Source organism: Oenanthe melanoleuca, chromosome Z (assembly GCF_029582105.1).
Source record: "Oenanthe melanoleuca isolate GR-GAL-2019-014 chromosome Z, OMel1.0, whole genome shotgun sequence".
NCBI lineage: Eukaryota > Metazoa > Chordata > Aves > Passeriformes > Muscicapidae > Oenanthe > Oenanthe melanoleuca.
This window is the reverse complement of record NC_079362.1, coordinates 6,139,773-6,158,162: the sequence shown is the minus strand read 5'-3', so window position 1 is coordinate 6,158,162 and position 18,390 is coordinate 6,139,773. Positions and strand designations below refer to the sequence as shown.

The 18,390-nt window shown below is 37.1% G+C and overlaps 1 protein-coding gene across 2 annotated transcripts in view; it reads right to left on the bottom strand.

The window, feature by feature from the left end:
* The window catches only part of EDIL3 (EGF like repeats and discoidin domains 3), a 236,791-nt gene that overhangs the window by 112,374 nt on the left and 106,027 nt on the right, over positions 1-18,390 (bottom strand). For both annotated transcript variants that reach the window (XM_056513351.1, XM_056513352.1), the window contains one exon: positions 4,287-4,415. In XM_056513351.1, coding sequence (XP_056369326.1) covers positions 4,287-4,415 — 129 coding nt within the window. The remainder of the gene's footprint in view (positions 1-4,286; positions 4,416-18,390) is intronic.

Sequence of the window (18,390 nt, the reverse complement as noted above, 5' to 3'; positions counted from 1 at the left end):
TCAATACTGGGTTCCCATAAGCCAAAAATCTGCATTCACCTAAATTCATCGATTCTCAGAAATGGTTTTGTCCAGCCCAACAGAGAAAGAAGGCTACATGAATATGCGAAACCCGAAAAGAAAGGAGGCCTTCTGTTTTAGGCTAGGAAAAACTGTATAAAAACAGGGCTGACCCGAACAGCATTTGTGAACATTGGGGGATCCGAAGTGACAGAGCTCGGATTAGTGCCGGGCTTGGCGCTGTTCTTTTTGATTGCGGCTATCGAGGACCGTATTTTGGTTGCGAAATAAAAACCGGTGTTGTTGGATCATGCTTAATTTGACTTGATCTTTTTATTATTTATAACAGGCTGTTTGTGCAGGGACAAGTTTTAGACTTGATAATTATTGTGGGTCCCTTCCCTTGATTGTGTACTGGGATTTGCTGGTAGAGATTGTGCATCAGGTCAGCTGGCCAGAAATGCGTGGCTACTGGTCCTTCCAGCTGTGGCAACACAGGTAAAAAACACTGTGGAAAGCTGGGATGATGCCTCAAGGGAGGGATCATCCTTCTCTGCCACAGGGCCCCACCTGTGTGCACGTTCCCAACCCTTCTGTGTAGCACTTGTGAACATCACTGGCCATCCAAAATGTGGGGGAAGAAAGCAGAGAATGCAGTAAAGCCCTGGGATGGGTTTGCTTACATTATTAAATGTGTTTGATTAATAACTCTTATCCTCGGAGTGCAAGGGTTTTATTTAGGTCTGGCAGAGTTAATGATCCTCAGAATATAAACCCACATGCAAATCAAACCTTTAAATCTGAACCCTTTATTGCTTCAAATGTGAATTTTCCTGGTTGGATCTCTGTCCTTTCAGCTACATGAGTATATATATGAGCTAATAACACATATTGTGTCTAATGTCTCAGATTCCTAATTTTTCCAGTAAGCAGTCTCTACCTGATAATCACAATAATGCACACAGTATCAGTATATATCTCTCAACGCGTTCTGTTTTCTTTTCTTTTTTTGTTTTGTTTTGGGGTTTTTTGTGGGGTTTTTTGGTTTTTTCTTTGTTTATTTTAGTTTTTGGGTTGGTTTGGTTTGGGATTTTTGGGGTGTTTGTGAATTTTTTTGTTTTGTTTTTTGTTTGGTTTGGGCTTTGTTGTGGTTTTGTTGGGGTTTTTTGTTTGCTTGTTTGTTTTTTGTTTTGGTTTTTTTGTGGGTTTTTTTTGTTGGTTTTTTTTTTTTTTTGATTGTTGAAGCTGTGCATTTCAGTTTTGGGATATTTCCATGGATTTTGACTTATTCCAGGCTGTTTTAATATATAATCACAGACTGGCTTGGGTTTTAAGGGACTTTAAAGATCACCTAGGTCCAAACCCCAGCCATGGGAACTTCTCCAGCTCTCCTGGAGCCCCTTCAGGCACTGGAAGGAGCATCCTCATCTCCAGGTGAATACCCCCAGCTGTCCCAGCCTGGCTCCAGGAGAGCCATGAGATGAATCTTCATTCCAATCAGAAAAGTAAATGCCTCTTAAATAATGAAGGAATATTTAAAGAATAGATTTGCTGTGGGTATCAGCATAAAATCCTGTCCAGGCCTCTACCTGATGCAGACGTTCCTGTTTTTGGTTACTTTATGAGCTTTGAAATGAGAAACTCTTTCTTTTTTTTTTGTTTTTTTCCTTTTTGCCACTGGGTAATCAGAATCTTTTCAAGCAACCACAGCCAACTAATATCAGTTTTGCAATAAATCAAGAATATACAGTCAGTAAAATTGCTTATGATCTCTTTTATGGTTTACAGATTAATTATTTACATGGGTAAAAGATCAACAAATCTCAGAAATACTGACAGGGTGTTTGTTGATATGAATGATAAAATACCAGCTTTGAGAATGTATCTTGACTGCAAAATCAATCACCTGGCTTAATTGATTTGGCAACAGAATATTAAACATGAAAGAAATCCAAGATAAAAAGCTTTGTACAAGAGAACCATAATATGGTTTTGGAATTCTTGACAGTGTAGAAGAGACGTGCCTTGCAATGAGGTCATTTTAATTTATCTCTTTATGATAAATTCAACAGACTTCTTACTTGATTTACAGGGAGTTCGGAATTGAATTGCTAAACTTCATGAAGCAGAGGAATTTGTATCAAAGGAACGCTGTGAACTGAGCTAAGGTGATGTTGTATATAAATGTTAAATTAAGTCCACCACTGAAAATCCCACAATTCTCCCTGACTGCAGAGAGATCCATAGCTGCCTCTCACAGCTCCCATCCCCAGAGACCCTCTGAACACCTGGATAGGGTACCTGATTTATCATCCCATCTTAAATCAGATTATCTGAAAAGGACTAAATTTCATTCTCCCCCAAAGAGTAATTTCACATAAACTTGACTTTTCTCAAATCACTTCAGCTGCCCTTTGGGGCTGTGGTGAGCCTGGGTCAGCTGTGTGAGAGCTTTACTTTATCCTGAAATTGACACAAACACACTTTGCTGATTATCAGGATCGTTAGCTAACTCTATATACCTCAATATTTTTAAAAGGATGTTCTGGACCCAGCAAATAACTCTGATGAATCACTCCATGATGCACCAGCTTTATGTTCTTTGCTCATTAATTAGGTGACAAAAGATGGCATTCCACAGACAGCTCATGCTCAGCCACATGCTGTGCTTGATGAGAACTTGTGTCATTATTTACTTTAACAAAGGCCAGCTCCTCAATATTAGAGAGAAATGTTGTGTGCCACGTCATGGAGCATCCCTGGGCACATGAGTCCATGTGAGGGTGTTTTCACACGAGCTCATGCACGTGGCTGGACACCAACCTCTCATTTCCATGCTCCCAGTGCAGGAGGTGGGTGTTATTTTCACTAGATTGAGTCAGTGGCATTGCCCACGTTACCCACACAATTAACTGAGAGTGTAGCCAAAGGTAATGAAATTGAGTATCCATATTCCAGTTTTTGGAGACATTTTCCTCTGAGTATTCAAGGGACATAAAAAAAATGAAGATGTTAGCTGACCTGGACTGTATTGGTCCTTGATAGTTCAAATTATAGACAAGTATCTAAAAGGAGTAACTAGTTCAGGTAGGCTGGATTCAGGGCTTATTCACTCTGATCTGAATGACTGAACTAATTTTTACATGTGAGTGGAACGGGATTCTTGACTATTTCCTCGAATTTTTCACCTTCTGAGTATCAGCTGGCTTCCAAAGGCATCAACAGCATAAGATTTTAAAAGCTGTGCTGCTCTTGGCTTAAGAGCTATTCATGCAAAAAGCAGAAACCCCAAAGTTTCTCTTGTGAGCTTCTCCTCGGGCAAGCACTTGTTTTAAATGAGCTTTGCATGTGGAAAAAATAAACCAACCAAACAAAAAACCAGCAACCCAGTTTCTATTTAAGTAACAGACAATGCAGACTGCATTTATAGGTTAGCCTGCTCAGTCAGTAGCAGAATATCCCTCACTCAATTTGGTTTGATTGCTGGTGGGGTAGAGCTAGAAGTAGAAAAGCTCCTGATTCTGTCCTACCATTAGCCAGCAATACCTAAAATATCCCTGAATTATCAATGATGGTTCCAGCACAAATCCAAAACACAGGCCCACACCAGCTACTGTGAAGACATTTAACTCTGCTCCAGCCAAATCCAGCACACCCAACATTTCTTTCCCTGTGTGGTTCATTGTAAGCTCTCCAACTACATACTCTGAGGATACTGACCTGCTGTTCCAAATCTGACCCAAAAATAGGAAATACTCTCCATATAAATGGTAAGGATTAGAAAGAGATTCAAAACCTGTATTTTAAATTTATATCTGATGTAAGTCTGGTGGTTCTGCCCTTGAACTTAGATACTGTGATTCAAAACCTTTCTTCATTATTTATAAAGACATGGGTAAAGAAAGATGTAGAGGACATATTTATTCAGAAATTTCAGGGTTTTTCCCTCCTTAATCAAAGCAAACCCACAGACACTACTGAGATAAGAAGAGATAGCCCTTCTATTTAAAATATGCTTCTGCATTAAATCACTGTAAAATATGTTTACCTTGTCCTTGCCATGGCCTAAAACATGCACAGCAAATCATGCATTGTTGTGTCCAGTGGGTTGACAGGTCATTTTCTGAAGGCAGCAGGCAGCACTCTGTGGTATTGGCTTGCTCATAATATAAAGGCCAAAGTCTGATATACTCCAGAAAACCAGATCTGATATTAATCCTTAACAGTGCAGGCAATAAAAAGGCTCCTATCTATAAATACAATAAAATTTACCATGTGGAACTTACTGTGCTGGCAGTGAATCCCATTAAATCCCTGTGGACATTTACAAACATAGCCTATGAACGTGTCGCCTCGGTATGCTTCACTAATTTCACACGTCCCACCATTATGGCATGGATTGGGAAGGCAGGGTCCTGAGAGAAGGGGAAAAAAAAAAAGAGAGAAGTATGTACACATCCACAATAACAACCATAATACTTCCAGTCGTTTATAAGCATTCATTAAAGAAATAAAATGCCTTATGCAGGCCTTTATATTCCACTAACTCAGTAAAATGCACTCTTCACTTACTTCAGATAACTTGCCAGCACAGATTTTTATGAACAAGGAAAAAAAATATGAAGCGTGTCACTACTCATTAATCACGGCGTTAGTTTTTAATGTGAGAGAAGACAGGAGACAGTGAGGCTAAACCTTGCTCTTCTGTTAAAGATAACAGGCATTCTAGCTTTTGCACCACTGAGGAAATAGGTATTAATCAAACATGCCTATCATGCACAGAGTGACATGTACAATGTCCCAGAATGATCACTACATGTCAAGTTAGCAGTCTGAGGAGATCTTTGCTATGGCTCCGGGTGACTTTCTGAAATGTGAGTATCTGGGCCAGCAGTTAGCAGCTACCAAACCTGCTATTCTTTTCCACTCACTGCCTCTGTGGAAGAGCCACTGCAAGATGATTTGGAAAAGCTCTTCTGAGTAAATTTTCCTTTCCCCCAACGCACCACATGCTAGGATGCATAAAATTTCAGCACAGAAATCTATTAGGATTGCAATTACTATAACTTTAAATACCTTTGAAAAATGGAATCACTTGACCTGAGGTCTTGAGTTTACTCATTAACAGCACTGTAAAAGAGCTACTTGCATTTTATTATCTTACTAATACTATCCACAACATGACTCCTACCAGAAGAAAACATTATTTTGATGATTTCTTTTCCAATCTCATTTTAAAGAACTGGTAAACATTGTTTAGAAAGCCCCATGTGTAAGTTTGTCTGTGATTTGTGAACTCAATATAATGTATGTTATTTGCAGCCTGTACCCTGAAACGTGATAACAACTGCTTGTTGAAATGCAGTGTCATAATCATTCAGTCATTTTAAATGGTATTTGGGAATAAAAAAATACCAAAACAAGCAAAACAAACAAAAGAGAAAAGAAATATATAGCACAATTTACTGACAATCAGGATTGGGAATTTCAGAATCCCAGAATCACAGAGGGTGGAAAAGACCACCAAAGTCATCAAGTCCCAGATGCTCCCAATCCCCACCCTGTCCCCAGCCCAGAGCTCTCAGTGCCACCCCCAGGAATTCCCTGGACACCTCCAGGGATGGGGATCCAACCCTCCCTGGGCACTTCCAATCCCTGAGCTCCCTTTCCATGGGGAAATTCCTGCTGCTGCCACCCTGAGCTCCCCTGCCCAGCCTGAGCTGTTCCCTCTGCTCCTGTCCCTGTTCCTGTTCCCAGATCCCAAATCCCCCCGGCTGTTCCCTCCTGTCAGGGAGCTGTGCAGAGCCACAAGGGCCCCTGAGCCTCCTTTTCTCCAGGCTGAGCCCCTTCCAGCTCCCTCAGGAATTCTGCAGCCCCTTCCCAGCTCCGTTCCCTTCTCTGGCACTGCAGCCCCTCAGTTCCTGTGTGAGGGCCCAGCAGTGGCACAGCACTCGAGCTGTGGCCTCAGCAGTGCCAGCACAGGGACGGTCCCTGCCCTGCTCCTGCTGGCACAGCCCCGGGGCCACCCCTGGGCTCGTGTCCAGCTGCTGTCACAGCACCCCAGGGCCTGTCCCAGCCCCTCTGTCCCACCCTGCAGTGCTCCACGGGGTTCTTGTGACCTGACAAGTCACATAAGTGAACCAAAAAATGAACAAATTGAATGATTTAGACTTGAAAGAGCTGTAAGTTCAGAGTCTCTGAGTGTCAGCCCGTTCATGTTTTCAATTACAAGCCCAGGTTTGAAAGATTCTTGCAGCAGCACCATTCACCCAGATGTCACATCAGTGAAAACTGTGCTCTCCAAGCAAATATTAATTTGCAAAGCATAAAAATTAGCTGAATGATGAGGTTGTCAGAACATATTCCCCAGTTATTATTGCCCATGTGGCAATTGCAATTTGGGAAGCCACGCAGGTGGCACATTCCTATTACAACTTTTGTCATCAGTTCCAAGACACGGCCCTGCAGAGATTCTTCTTGTGTACATCATTAAACATGGGATATGTCTCACTGAGCCAAAAATATAATGGACATGAATGTATTGCAGATAATTCCAAATGGAATTAGTAGCAAAATAAGGGCAAAAATTGTGAAGATGAAAACAAGGAGAATGGCTGCTGCCTGTTTTGCCTTTTTCCACACACACTCTTTGCAATAGTTTTACAATTTAGAATTTTCAATTGTAACACAATAAATTGTATTACAATTTAAAAGTAGTGGTATACTGCATTCTTAATTCTAGGAAGACTCATGTCTTTCAATTATTGCTGCTTCTCTTCTTTGAAGTATTAATACTTCATGCTATTTCTCCTTCATAATAATTTGGGAAGAAACCTGTCGAGTAATTTGCACTTTTAGCCTCCCAATAAATATGAGCTGTGTATTTTTTTTCTAAGCCTCTGTCACAGAGGTGCAGTTTGGGGAGTACCTGCAGGCAGCCTCATATGTTCATTGTTTCTATGCAAGCAAGATATCTAATCTTCCAAGAACAATAAATCTTTTAATAATTACTTTCTCATTTTGCTTTCTGCTTTCTCTGTATGGCTTGTTAGGCACACGTTCAGCCTACTTTCATTGATTTTCTTTATATCTTGCATTTTCTCAGATCAGTCCAAACTGCAAAGACTTAAAAGGTCATCTGAGGTCCATAGTGATAAATATACTGCTGCATGACAGTATTTCTAACTAATGATTTTCTTCTATGAAGCCTTTCTTGTGGAGAAAAAAAACAACAAAGCCACACCAACAATATGAAGATTTTTTTTCTTGATTATGACTGCTATGGACAAATAATATTACTATTTTCTATATAAATGTTGAATGTTTTTGTTGGGGGTTTTTGTTTACTTTTGTTGTTGTTGCTCACAGAAACTGATAGTTGAAAAATGATTTTTAGAGCAACAAAACATCCTCATTATTGTGCTCAAATTAAAAAATGACAGTCACCTAGTTTTGACTAGTTAGCATTTATTAATTGATAAAGACATGGGTTAGACTAACTCTGTGTTCCAAATGAATTAATGAATGATTGAAAATTAAAAAGCCTGTGCCACTCTACCATTGTGACTCCTAATTCTTCAAAAGACCAAAATTTAAATTCACACATCTTGAGCTTATTTAAATTGCATGAACACCCTAACATATGATCCTTTAAAATTAATTAATTTTAACTGAGTCTACAGAACCCCTGATGCAATTTCAGCAGATTTAAGTTGCTTGAAGGATCTAGGGGCTAATGCTGCCATCATTCCACGGAAGCACCAAAAATGTAATGTGTAAGATCTGGGCACAGATGGCACAAGGAGAGGTCCCAGCCAACTTCCATAGGGATGCCTAGGCTTTTAAACAACATGGTATTAAATTCTGGATAATTAATTCTGTGACAGCCTGATTAATGTGCTCTGTTACTCAGATCTATAGCAGCAAGTCCACAAATATCCTTTATTAAAAAAAAAAATAAATAAAAACCAACAAAAACACAAACCAAAAAAACATAACAAACCACCAAAAAACCCAATAAAAAACCCAAACAAACCAAAAAAAGAACAAACCAAATATGTCAACTAATTTTCAAAAACAGTAGACTTTAGGGATTGGGTTTTTTAAATCAATAGTGCTGTAATACTTTTACAGGTAATCTTTAAGTGGCTTCCAACTCAAAGAGAGCAACAACATTTGATCAATATTAATGAGCAGAGGAATTCAATGGTATGGTTTCCAGGCATTTTTATCCATGTTCATATAAAATAATGTCAGCAAGATTAATTGTGCACTCAAAGTAATAGATCTGTTCACTTTGCTGCTCTTTGGAGTCCTTCTTTGTTCAGTTCCAGGGGTATCAGCCAACATAATAAGTGTAGTCCAAAATACACAATTCTCTTATTCAATTGGAATCCCATGCTGTTTTCGAAAAAATATTGAAAGTTAACTTAAAGCACAGCAGGTTTTAAATTTTAGATGTTGTTACTAAAATCTCTGAGACTTCTTAGATGTGTGAATCAAATAAATGCATCCTCAGCAGAGCTGCAAAGGGGCTCAAGGAAGAACCATGTTATCTGTTTTCTCCCTTGACAAGTAGAGTCAACAAAAATTTCATAATAAAAAACTTGTATTATGCCATACTGCAGTGGAAACTGGGTATTTGAGAGAAACCATGAGGTTTTCTATAGAAGATACAGTCAGAAAAAGCAAGGAAACCAGTTTAGTGATAGCCATCTGCCTCTAAAAAACCAGCAAAAGCATTGGTTTGGCCAAATATAAAATCTGCTCATGCTTTGGTGGGAAAGGCATTAAAAAATGACAAGGGATGTCATTAAATGAGAAATCAACATCAGGCCATCTCCATCATACAGCTGAATTTCCCAAATTTAAACGTGTGCTAAAAGAGGTGACCAAAAATCAAAACTCACCTTTTTTTACTAAGTCAAGCTTAAGTGACAAATATGGAAAATATAAAGAGAAAATAAAGGAAAAAATGTATATTCCAATGGAGTAAAACATGCAAAATTACCTCATCTTTTTCAAGTAAAATTAAGGAAAATTAAATAAGAAATGTTAGCACTTTTGATGGTATCAATTTTCTCTTCATGTAGAAATAATATGATTTTAATGAAAAGTACTAAATTAGATATTGACCTTAATATACATCAAGGCAAAGATATAAAGCTAATTGTTTCATTTTATTTATAGAGTATTATTGAAGCAGGATTAATAGATAATGTTATTCTGATGATATAATAAGCTGCAAATCCCATCAAAACAAATATTGAGAGCTATCATCAAACTAATAAAAAGTATCAAATAATTTTACTTTTCCTTTCAAAGAGAAGTACTCTCCAGATCCATTCCTTTGTGACAGCTTTTCTTGAGTTTTCTTGGCTTCACATGAATGTCAAAAAGGGTTTTTCCCGTATCTGATAAATTGAGATCTTCACCAGAGATCTCTCAAACAGTTTTTAACATTAGTAGCTGAAAGTTTTACTCAGTGTTTGGATAATAATACTTCAGGTGCTTTCTCTGCCCAAGCAGAATCTTCAAAATAAGCTGTGACAGAGCCCACTTAGCAGCAGCTCCTGTGTTTTGAAATTAGTGTGTGGGAAGGAAGCCAGTGTCACAGACAAGTTATTTCAACCCTATGGGAAGGCAAGACTCAGCCTCCCTGCTGCAGGGGTGAGCAGAATGGCCCAAGCTGCCCCAGGGCAGGGAGTTAAGGGTTATCACACTGAATTAGGCTCAGTGTCCAGGTCATCCAGCACTCCACTGGTCTGCTCAGCAGTTCCTGCAACCTGAGGACAAAGCTAAACCACCCTCCTATGGAAATAAGCAAAAAATCTGCTCTAGATGTTTTGCAAATATTTGTAATAATGTATATATTTGAAAATATATACAAATGTTTGTAATAATATATATATCTGAAAACATATACAAATACTTGTAATAATATATAATTTTCTAACTGACTTAGATGTTTTCTTCACAGTTAAAAATTTGACCACCATTATACACATGGATGGTAGACCACTTTTTTTTTCTTTTTTTTTTGACCTTTTCCTTTCCTCATCACCCTTTTAAAAACTCAAAATGGATTTTTGAAAGGTCTGCCCCTTCAGATGTGAGATTGTAGTATTCACACTTCAGCAGACACAAATCCAAAGAATAACCTAATGCTATTCAAAAGGGACCATCTTCCACAGAAACAGGCAGACAAGCATTCAAAATCATCAGGAATGGCCCTACAGGTTCTGACAGAAAACTGCTTTATTGCACAAAAAGGTCAGGAATATAACAAAAGCTTTTGAGGGTCTCAGATCTTTCTCACATTTACTGGTTTTTAATTCAATATTATTGTGAAGGCTTTACCCAGCACAGAGGCTGTTTTTGAATGCCCCCAGTTGCCTGCCTTGCAGAACAGAGGCTGGGGACATTTGAGAAGCAGATGTGCTATTTACCTTCTGAAGGCACTATGATAATAAAAATATCTTCAGGACAACGTGCTCATTCTGCCCCTAAAGCAGAAGCATCAGCAGTAATGAACTAATACTTTGTAGTCCAGTATTTGCTCCTTCTTACTAAAAAACTTATTTTATTTATTTTATTTTATTTATTTTATTTTATTTTATTTTATTTTATTTTTATTTTATTTTATTTTATTTTATTTTATTTTATTTATTCTATTTTATTTATTTTATTTATTTTATTTTATTTTATTTTATTTTATTTTATTTTATTTTATTTTATTTATTTATTTAAAAGTAATTCTGTGTTAGAAATATACATAAACATCTATATGCTTTAGGGCCCAACTCCAGTTATACTGGTGCATCATAAAAAAAACTGATCATCATTAGTTAATTATGATTATAATAAAGATGCATTTTGGATTAACTCATCCTTCAAAGCTTCTTCAAAGAAATTCTTGCTGGCCCACCACACTCAAATATTTGTAAAGTAAAGAGAGAAGGAAATAAACCAAACCACAACAGCTCCTTCCTGTTCTTCAAAAAAATTGTTTTTGAATTTCCTGCTGTTGCTTCTATTTCACTGTTAGGATACAAATGTACTTTGCATCAACAAATATATATTGACCTACAGATTGCTTTTTGTTTGGTTACTTCAACCTGAAAAGAATGGGCACTGCAGAAAATCATTCACAATTAATGTGGAATATTGATAACAATAACTGATTGCTGCATGTTATTCCAGTTAATGCATGACAGCAGAAAAAGTAATTATATGACACACACTGTCATCTCATGAACATTCCCAAAATACCAGCTTTGGGGAAAAAAATTAAAAAAGAATCTGTTCATCCTGGATTGTAAGTGAATTAGTAGTGTATTAGACTCTATCTGCCTATATTTCTTTTAAACTAATGGCAGAGATCCAGACTTAATTGCACTGTGATTAAATATTTATCTTGTTTTTAATGCAGCAAATGGAGCGTGCTGATTGTAATGATCAAGGTGTCTCCATCTGGATGCAGCAAAAGATAAAGTTCACCCCCTGAGTGCAAAAATGCTTTTGGGTCATTTCTGCACATTTCCTTCCAATTCTATTCTGCAGAATTCTTCTACGGGGAAGAAATTTAACCTGATTGTCCAGGCATCTCCCAACCTTTGAGCTGAATAGCTAGAATATTTTCTGAAAAGATGCAATTTATACTTGATGGATATACAATGCCTTTCCTTAAGAGTGTTACAGTTCTCACCCAGGCCTTTGATGGAAAATTATACCCAAATTTCAGGCATGGTGAGTGTAGCAGGCAGTGTAGTGATTTTACAGAGGGTGAGACATAACAATACCCCAAAAGCTGTTCAATGGAAGGTGTTCAATGAACTACAGGACATTTTCTCCACGTCCTCTTCCATTATTTCTCTTCATATTCCCCAGCTTCCAAGGCTAAGAACTTTATTTGCCAATTTTCAATGCTAAAAATATGTGTTTCTGAATAATACGGTATTCTGTTAATGTGAGATCATTCTGCATCTCTGCATCACCTTCCACAGGAGGATTTTATTTTCCCAGGAAACACCTGATCAGTTTACAGAAAATATATTTTCAAGGCCTTTTCCTCCTCCTCCTTTAATTTTCCACTCAGGCAGCCTCATTACTGTTTTTCTCCTAGATGATCCTTTTCCTGCCACTGAGTTCTCCCATTTTTTCTGACCCAGGTGTGGCATCTTGTTTGTCCATTCCTTTTGTGATTTACTTTATCTTGTTAAAACCAGATTAATTATCCAACTTACATTAGAAATATTTTCCAAATTTATTTTTCAGTTGATTCTGGTTTACATCAAACAGAAAAAAAAACAACCCTCTGCAAACAGAGGGAATAATTTTGTCAAAACATTGCTGAAGGACTGCAGACTTGAATTTTTAATGTTAAAATATTCTGAGAAATATTATATTAGATTTCAGTTGGGATGTCTGGAAGACTTAGTTCAAAAGTGCAGCCCTGACAACGCTGATGTCTACAGATTCTGCATTAAAATAAACTCTCCAAATCCATCTTTTACATGGCTGGAACAAATCCATGTCTGTGTTTACTGCACTGATAATGGCTTGAGTAAAACACACCCAGCAATAAAGAAACTATATATTGTTTGGTACCTAATGCAGAACCTCACTTGCAATTGGGATTTCTGTGCAGCAGTGTTATTTTTATCATTGTAATTCTTGTCATCATGTATGAAGATGTCATTTTTCTTTGTTTCACTGCACTTTAAAGTGACAGTGATCCGGATTTCTCATCCTTTTTCGCCTCTGTAACTGGAAAATGGAAAAAAAAAAAAACCTGCAAAGATTATGTGAACCTTAATTATAACAGCAAATAGAATAAATCCAGTTAGTCCTCTTGCTGAGGATTCCAGTGGGAACTAAAAATGCCACAGCCTAAACTTAGTCTATTCATATTTGTATGAGTCAGGTCCTAATTACTAGTGTTGCATTAATGACACAGAAACAGCAGAAGAGAACCTCAGAGGGTGGTTATCCTCAGGACATGAAATATTATTAAAAAGTGATGAAAGAGAATCACTAAATGTGAAATATATATAGTCCAAACAGGCATAAAGTTGTCCACAGCAGAAACCAAGGGAAAATAGACAAGAGTTACACACCAGTCATTTATTTCCCTGAGGATGTAGGACAGAGGAAATATATCCTTTCCTCTTCCACTATTTTTTTTCCCCAAGCTGCCACCAAACCCTTCTATTTCCATGTAAAACCTCCTCAACCCTAAATCCTATTGAATTCCAGGTCCTGACACCATTCTCCAAATCTTTCTCCTTTCCTAGCTAGACCATTCTCTTTCTTCTCTTCATCTCCCACTCATGCTCCACATTGTTTTTTTTTTTTTTTTTCCAGTCCAGAAACCCACACTGGTTGAGAATCCCAGTTTAAAATCACAACCCATGTTTGCAGTCAGGAGCCTTCAGTCTGGAAGATGCACCCCAGGTAAACTTGAAAAACTTGATCCTTAAGATCTGCTTCCTTTGCACCAGCTACTTCCACAGAACAAATACAAATTAATTGCTTGTGGTTAATGTGGCTCACGTGAAGCCATTTGCACCTGGATGCAAACACTGAATTATTTTGGTGGTTAATGGCACTAAACCCTGCACAGCAATACTGCATGTTGGTGCTTTCTGATAATCAATGCTTAAACTTAAAATTCCTGCTTATGTCACATATAATAGTGTGCAATAAGGAGGTCACATACAAGTCTCAGCAAAGGTAAATTTTGCTTTCCAGGTCTAGGGCTTGAGCTGCAGCACTTCTCTGGGGAATAATTTATTCCCTTATGGAATGGCATGGCAAAATTCCACTGGAGATCTTGCCTTATTGCCCCTAAAAGAGCCAAGCAAGATTAAAGTGATAAAAATATGTTAAAAAAAAAAAAAAGTGATAAAAGATGTAAAAAGCACACGTGATACAGGGCTTTGGCACTTTTATCAGTTTATCAAATTAGCATAATGGATGAGAATCCCCAATTAGAAGTGCATTTAATGAGGTAATTCCCCACCTTGTTTTGGCCTCTCACGAAGAAACTCTAGAATTATACAATAGTAATCTACAGAGCTAAGAATATATGAAAAAAGAATATAAAAAGCAAAAATCTTTGGCATCAGAGCCAGAGGGACTGTCCTGGTGTCCACCCTCAGCTGCATCAGGGGTAACTCTCCAGACACATCCAACTGCACAACTTAAACAGCTTGAGGCAAAAAACCCTTATTTTTAATTTTGTAGGATGTTATATCATATTGCCTATATTGTGCTAGAAAAGAATTGAGATGGAAACAAGACCTGATAAAAAATACATTGCTTTACAGCTTCTCTCCCTGCTCCTGATCATGGGAGGTTAGGGAACACACACTCCTGGCAGGATGTTTGATTTGTATTTTGCTTAAAAAAAGAAAAGCCCAGTGCTACTGTTTTGTAAAAAAAAGGAAATAGTAGAAATAGTTTGTAATTTAGGAGGCTGGATTTGAAAAAAAAAAGAAAAAAAAAAGATATTTTTGCTCAAGATGGATAGATATTGAAATACTCCCACTCTTTCCCTAAGTGTATATTAATAAATAAACTGTTCTGCATTTTGAACAGGATGAAATTCTGTCGAAAAGTTGAAACTAATGAAATTCATGAATAACTGTAACACTGACTTGTAATATTACTGCAGAGTGTTAATTCATGCTTTGTTAAAATACAGTGCTGCAGGCAAATTGAATACATAAATCTCTACCCAAACCTTTTTGTTCTTGGGCTGTGCCTTCTTCATTGCAGCTATTTTAGCCATTCCAATATAACTTCAGGAATTCCAAGGCATTTCTCAGGTTATTTGACACAAATAACTTTTAAAGTACATAAAAGTAGATTTCATGTTATCATTTTTTTTAGTAATAGACAACTGGACATTCATGAGAGCATGTTACAATTAAAATCACAATTGTGTTTTTAATTGGAGCATATTATAATTTAATAATTATTATTTTTACTCCTACAGTTGCCACACAGCCACAACTCCCATGGCAGCCAGCAGAAGTTGTGTCATGAATAAGAACTGGACTGGGAAATATTTTGGCCTTTTTCTTATCTTCAGTCACTCTGATAATTTTCATTTAGCATTTTATTGCTTTATAGTACTGTGGACCTTATGTAAATGTTTTTGCCACGATTTTGTTTTGAAGTCACATTGCATTTATTTGTAAGGAAGACTACTTGGGGAAACAGTTTTATAGAAAGGAAAAGAAAAAGAGAAAAGAAAAAAAACCAAAATGTAATCATTTCCAAAATAATTTTTTTAACTACTACAGATATATATATATATATATATATATAAAATTGCTCAATACACAGGCAGCTGAATGCCACATATCTTTCTTTTGTCAAGCCTAATAAAGGACATTCCTGCTCTCAGGAAAAGCACAGCTTATCTAAAAGATTTCCTGTAGAAAAAAAAACAAAGTGCATTTAGCTTGCATTAGTAAAACTTCAAAATAATGTACTAAACAAAAAGAATCTATTCAATTCCTGAGACCAAGGAAAACAAGAAGGTCTTGGCTGTTATTACCATATGGAAAGTCAATAAATGAGTAAAAATTATGTGAATGAAGTGGTACATATTTGTAACTGCAAGAAATAATCTAAAAATTGCTGTATATGTGCAGAAATCCCCATGGTCCTGTCTGAGTGAACTCATTCAAGCCTTTTCTTGATATTTCCAGGCCCCTGAAGCAATTTAAATTCTCTTTATGATAAGAAATACATCTGAATTACCTGTTCTGTTGTTTCACTGATACAATATAAAGAGGGTGTTTAGTCTTGCCCAATATGAGAAGCAATGTTTGACTGTTTATTAAAATAATAAGGCAAATTCTTCCTTCAACACTTTCTTCTCAGTTCAAGATATGATGGACTTAAAGATCTCAAAATGCAAGACACAAAAAAATACAGATTCCCTTTTTATACAATCAGCCTCAAAGGAGGCTGAATGTCACAGAAGTATCAAATTCTCTCAGTTCAGCCATGCTCTCTCTACTTTACCCCCTTCCAAAGAGCTTTCCTTGTACTTCTTCCATGCTTTCTTTGGCAGCCATCTAACCTGCTTAAGCTTAGTTTTTTTCAACACTCTGATATAATAAAATATTAATTACTGAAAAGCTGCTGTTGTAAGAATTAATAATATTTTTTCCAAAATTCAGAGTAGATTTTTGACCATTTTCTTGTGTCTTACTAAACAAGAGCTGTTGATAAAAAAATAAATTAATATAATGACAAGAGTTATGAAATGATAGAGGAAGATCCTAGGACAACAAGCATACAAGGTACATTATTGAATATATCATAAAAGGTTTTCCTTGGGTGATATCAACCCATTGAAAAATTTGTAGAGATTATGCAATATAGGCAATCCCAAGAGAGTTTATAGAAGTGTGATTTCCCATCCATCCTGCTGATTAATATCATAGCAGAGGTATTTTTATTAATAATAATATTTTACAGCAGCAATTTGTTGTTGGTTTAAATATTAAAATATGGAGGTTTGCTTCTTCTCTTGTTTATTTGCACCCAACAACTAAACAGCTTTCAGTACTTAAATCTTTCCATTTCTTTCTAACTAGATTATTTTTTCTATTTTCTATTTTGTTTTTTTATTTTTTTTTATTTATTGATTTCATTGAATTTCCAATTTAAGTCTTTCCTTTAACCTTTTTCAAACATGACCCTGGAGCACTACAGTCATGCCAAGGGTACTTTCAGGATTAACAGTGGTTAAATTTGCTGAGAATCTACAAATCTTACATTGAAATAATCAGGAAGAGGAGTGTACAGCTCCCACCTGAGAATCATTGAATTTCAGGAGCCTCATCACAGCCACTCTTGTTTATTTTATATAACTAGAATTATTTTCACCCTGACCTTCAGCACCTTACATCAGTACAGTTATGTATTGATCTAGATTTTTTTAGCCTGAAAAGCTTTGAAGCACAGAACATTTAGTATGTTAAATGCATATTGTGGGAAGATGTACCATAGAATAATAAAATTTATAAAAATAAGAAATCAACATCTTTACAGAAGGTGAGGTCCTGGAAACCTCAGGAGACACATACACTACATCTACATGTAGAGAAAAAACAGCAGTAGATGCTGCCTTTATTTTAAATATCTAACTAATTGGGAAGACTCATCCTCCACCAGTTTGTGTTTGTTTTCTTTGACTGCAAAGACTGAGTTAAATTGGGATCTTCTCTCTTGAAGAGGAAATCAGGATGGGGTGGCATCTATCCACTCTGTTGCTGCCCAAAAATCAGGCTACAGAACAAACACAAATGGGCACAATTTGGTGTCAAATGCACAACTGCCAAAACAGGCACTGACAACAAATATTCTACCACTCAACCCTCAAAATAAGGAATAATATTTGGGTTTAAATGTCTGCATGGAAGGGTCTGGATTGTTTATCCGTGAAAAATATACTTAGCATCCTTCAATGCATGCTTATTTTATGCTCTTTAAATTTGCTATCTTGTACTATCTTTGAACAAAAACAGCTTTTCTACAAAAGGATCATTATTCAGTATCTTTTTTTTGCCTTTTGTATTGCACGTCAATACAAAGCCTTGGCAACTAAAAGTCACTTAAATTTGCACTGTAAAGGAATGAAATTCCTTCCTCAGTATTCTTTATGTTTTCACAGTCAATCCAGTGCTTTGAAGATGGCCGTAAGACTGTTTAAATCCAAAGTAAACATAAAGTAAACCTCCTTGGGATGCTGTTTTTTGATTAGAGTCCTTTGCATTGGGCTTCTTAACCTGCTTCTAAATCCTCAAACCAACCACTAATCCTGCTTGGCTTGCTCTCATTACTATTTGCTTCTTTTTATTTCCCTTTCCATATGTCTAATGACAGAGTGGGAACCTTTAGTGAAGCGTAATCCCAATGTTTCACCAGAGAAGACAATTTCTTCATCTCCACTCCAACTTGAGTGCCCATTCCCACCAAATCCCCCTGGCAGCAGCAGCCAGCCCCAGGCAGTCCATCCCACTGCTGCCTCTCTCTGCATCCCTGCCACTCCCTCTGTGCCCATGCTCACTCATTAATCCCATTCCTTTGCCTGTCAGCTTCCTTCCCCAGGAATCCCTTGTCTCGTTTTTCAGCACTTCTCAGATGACAATCTGTCCCTTCTAGCAGTCCCTGTCATATTTAGCTTTTTCACAGGATCCCAGAATCACTGGGGTTGGGAAAAAACCTCCAAGAGCAGGAGTCCAACTGTGACCAGTGCCCAGCTTGTCAAACAGAGCAGGGCACTCAGTGCCACATCCATGGCTCCTTCAAGTGGTTCACTTCCAAAACATTGTTTGTCCCTGCCAAAAAAAAATGCTCCTTTTG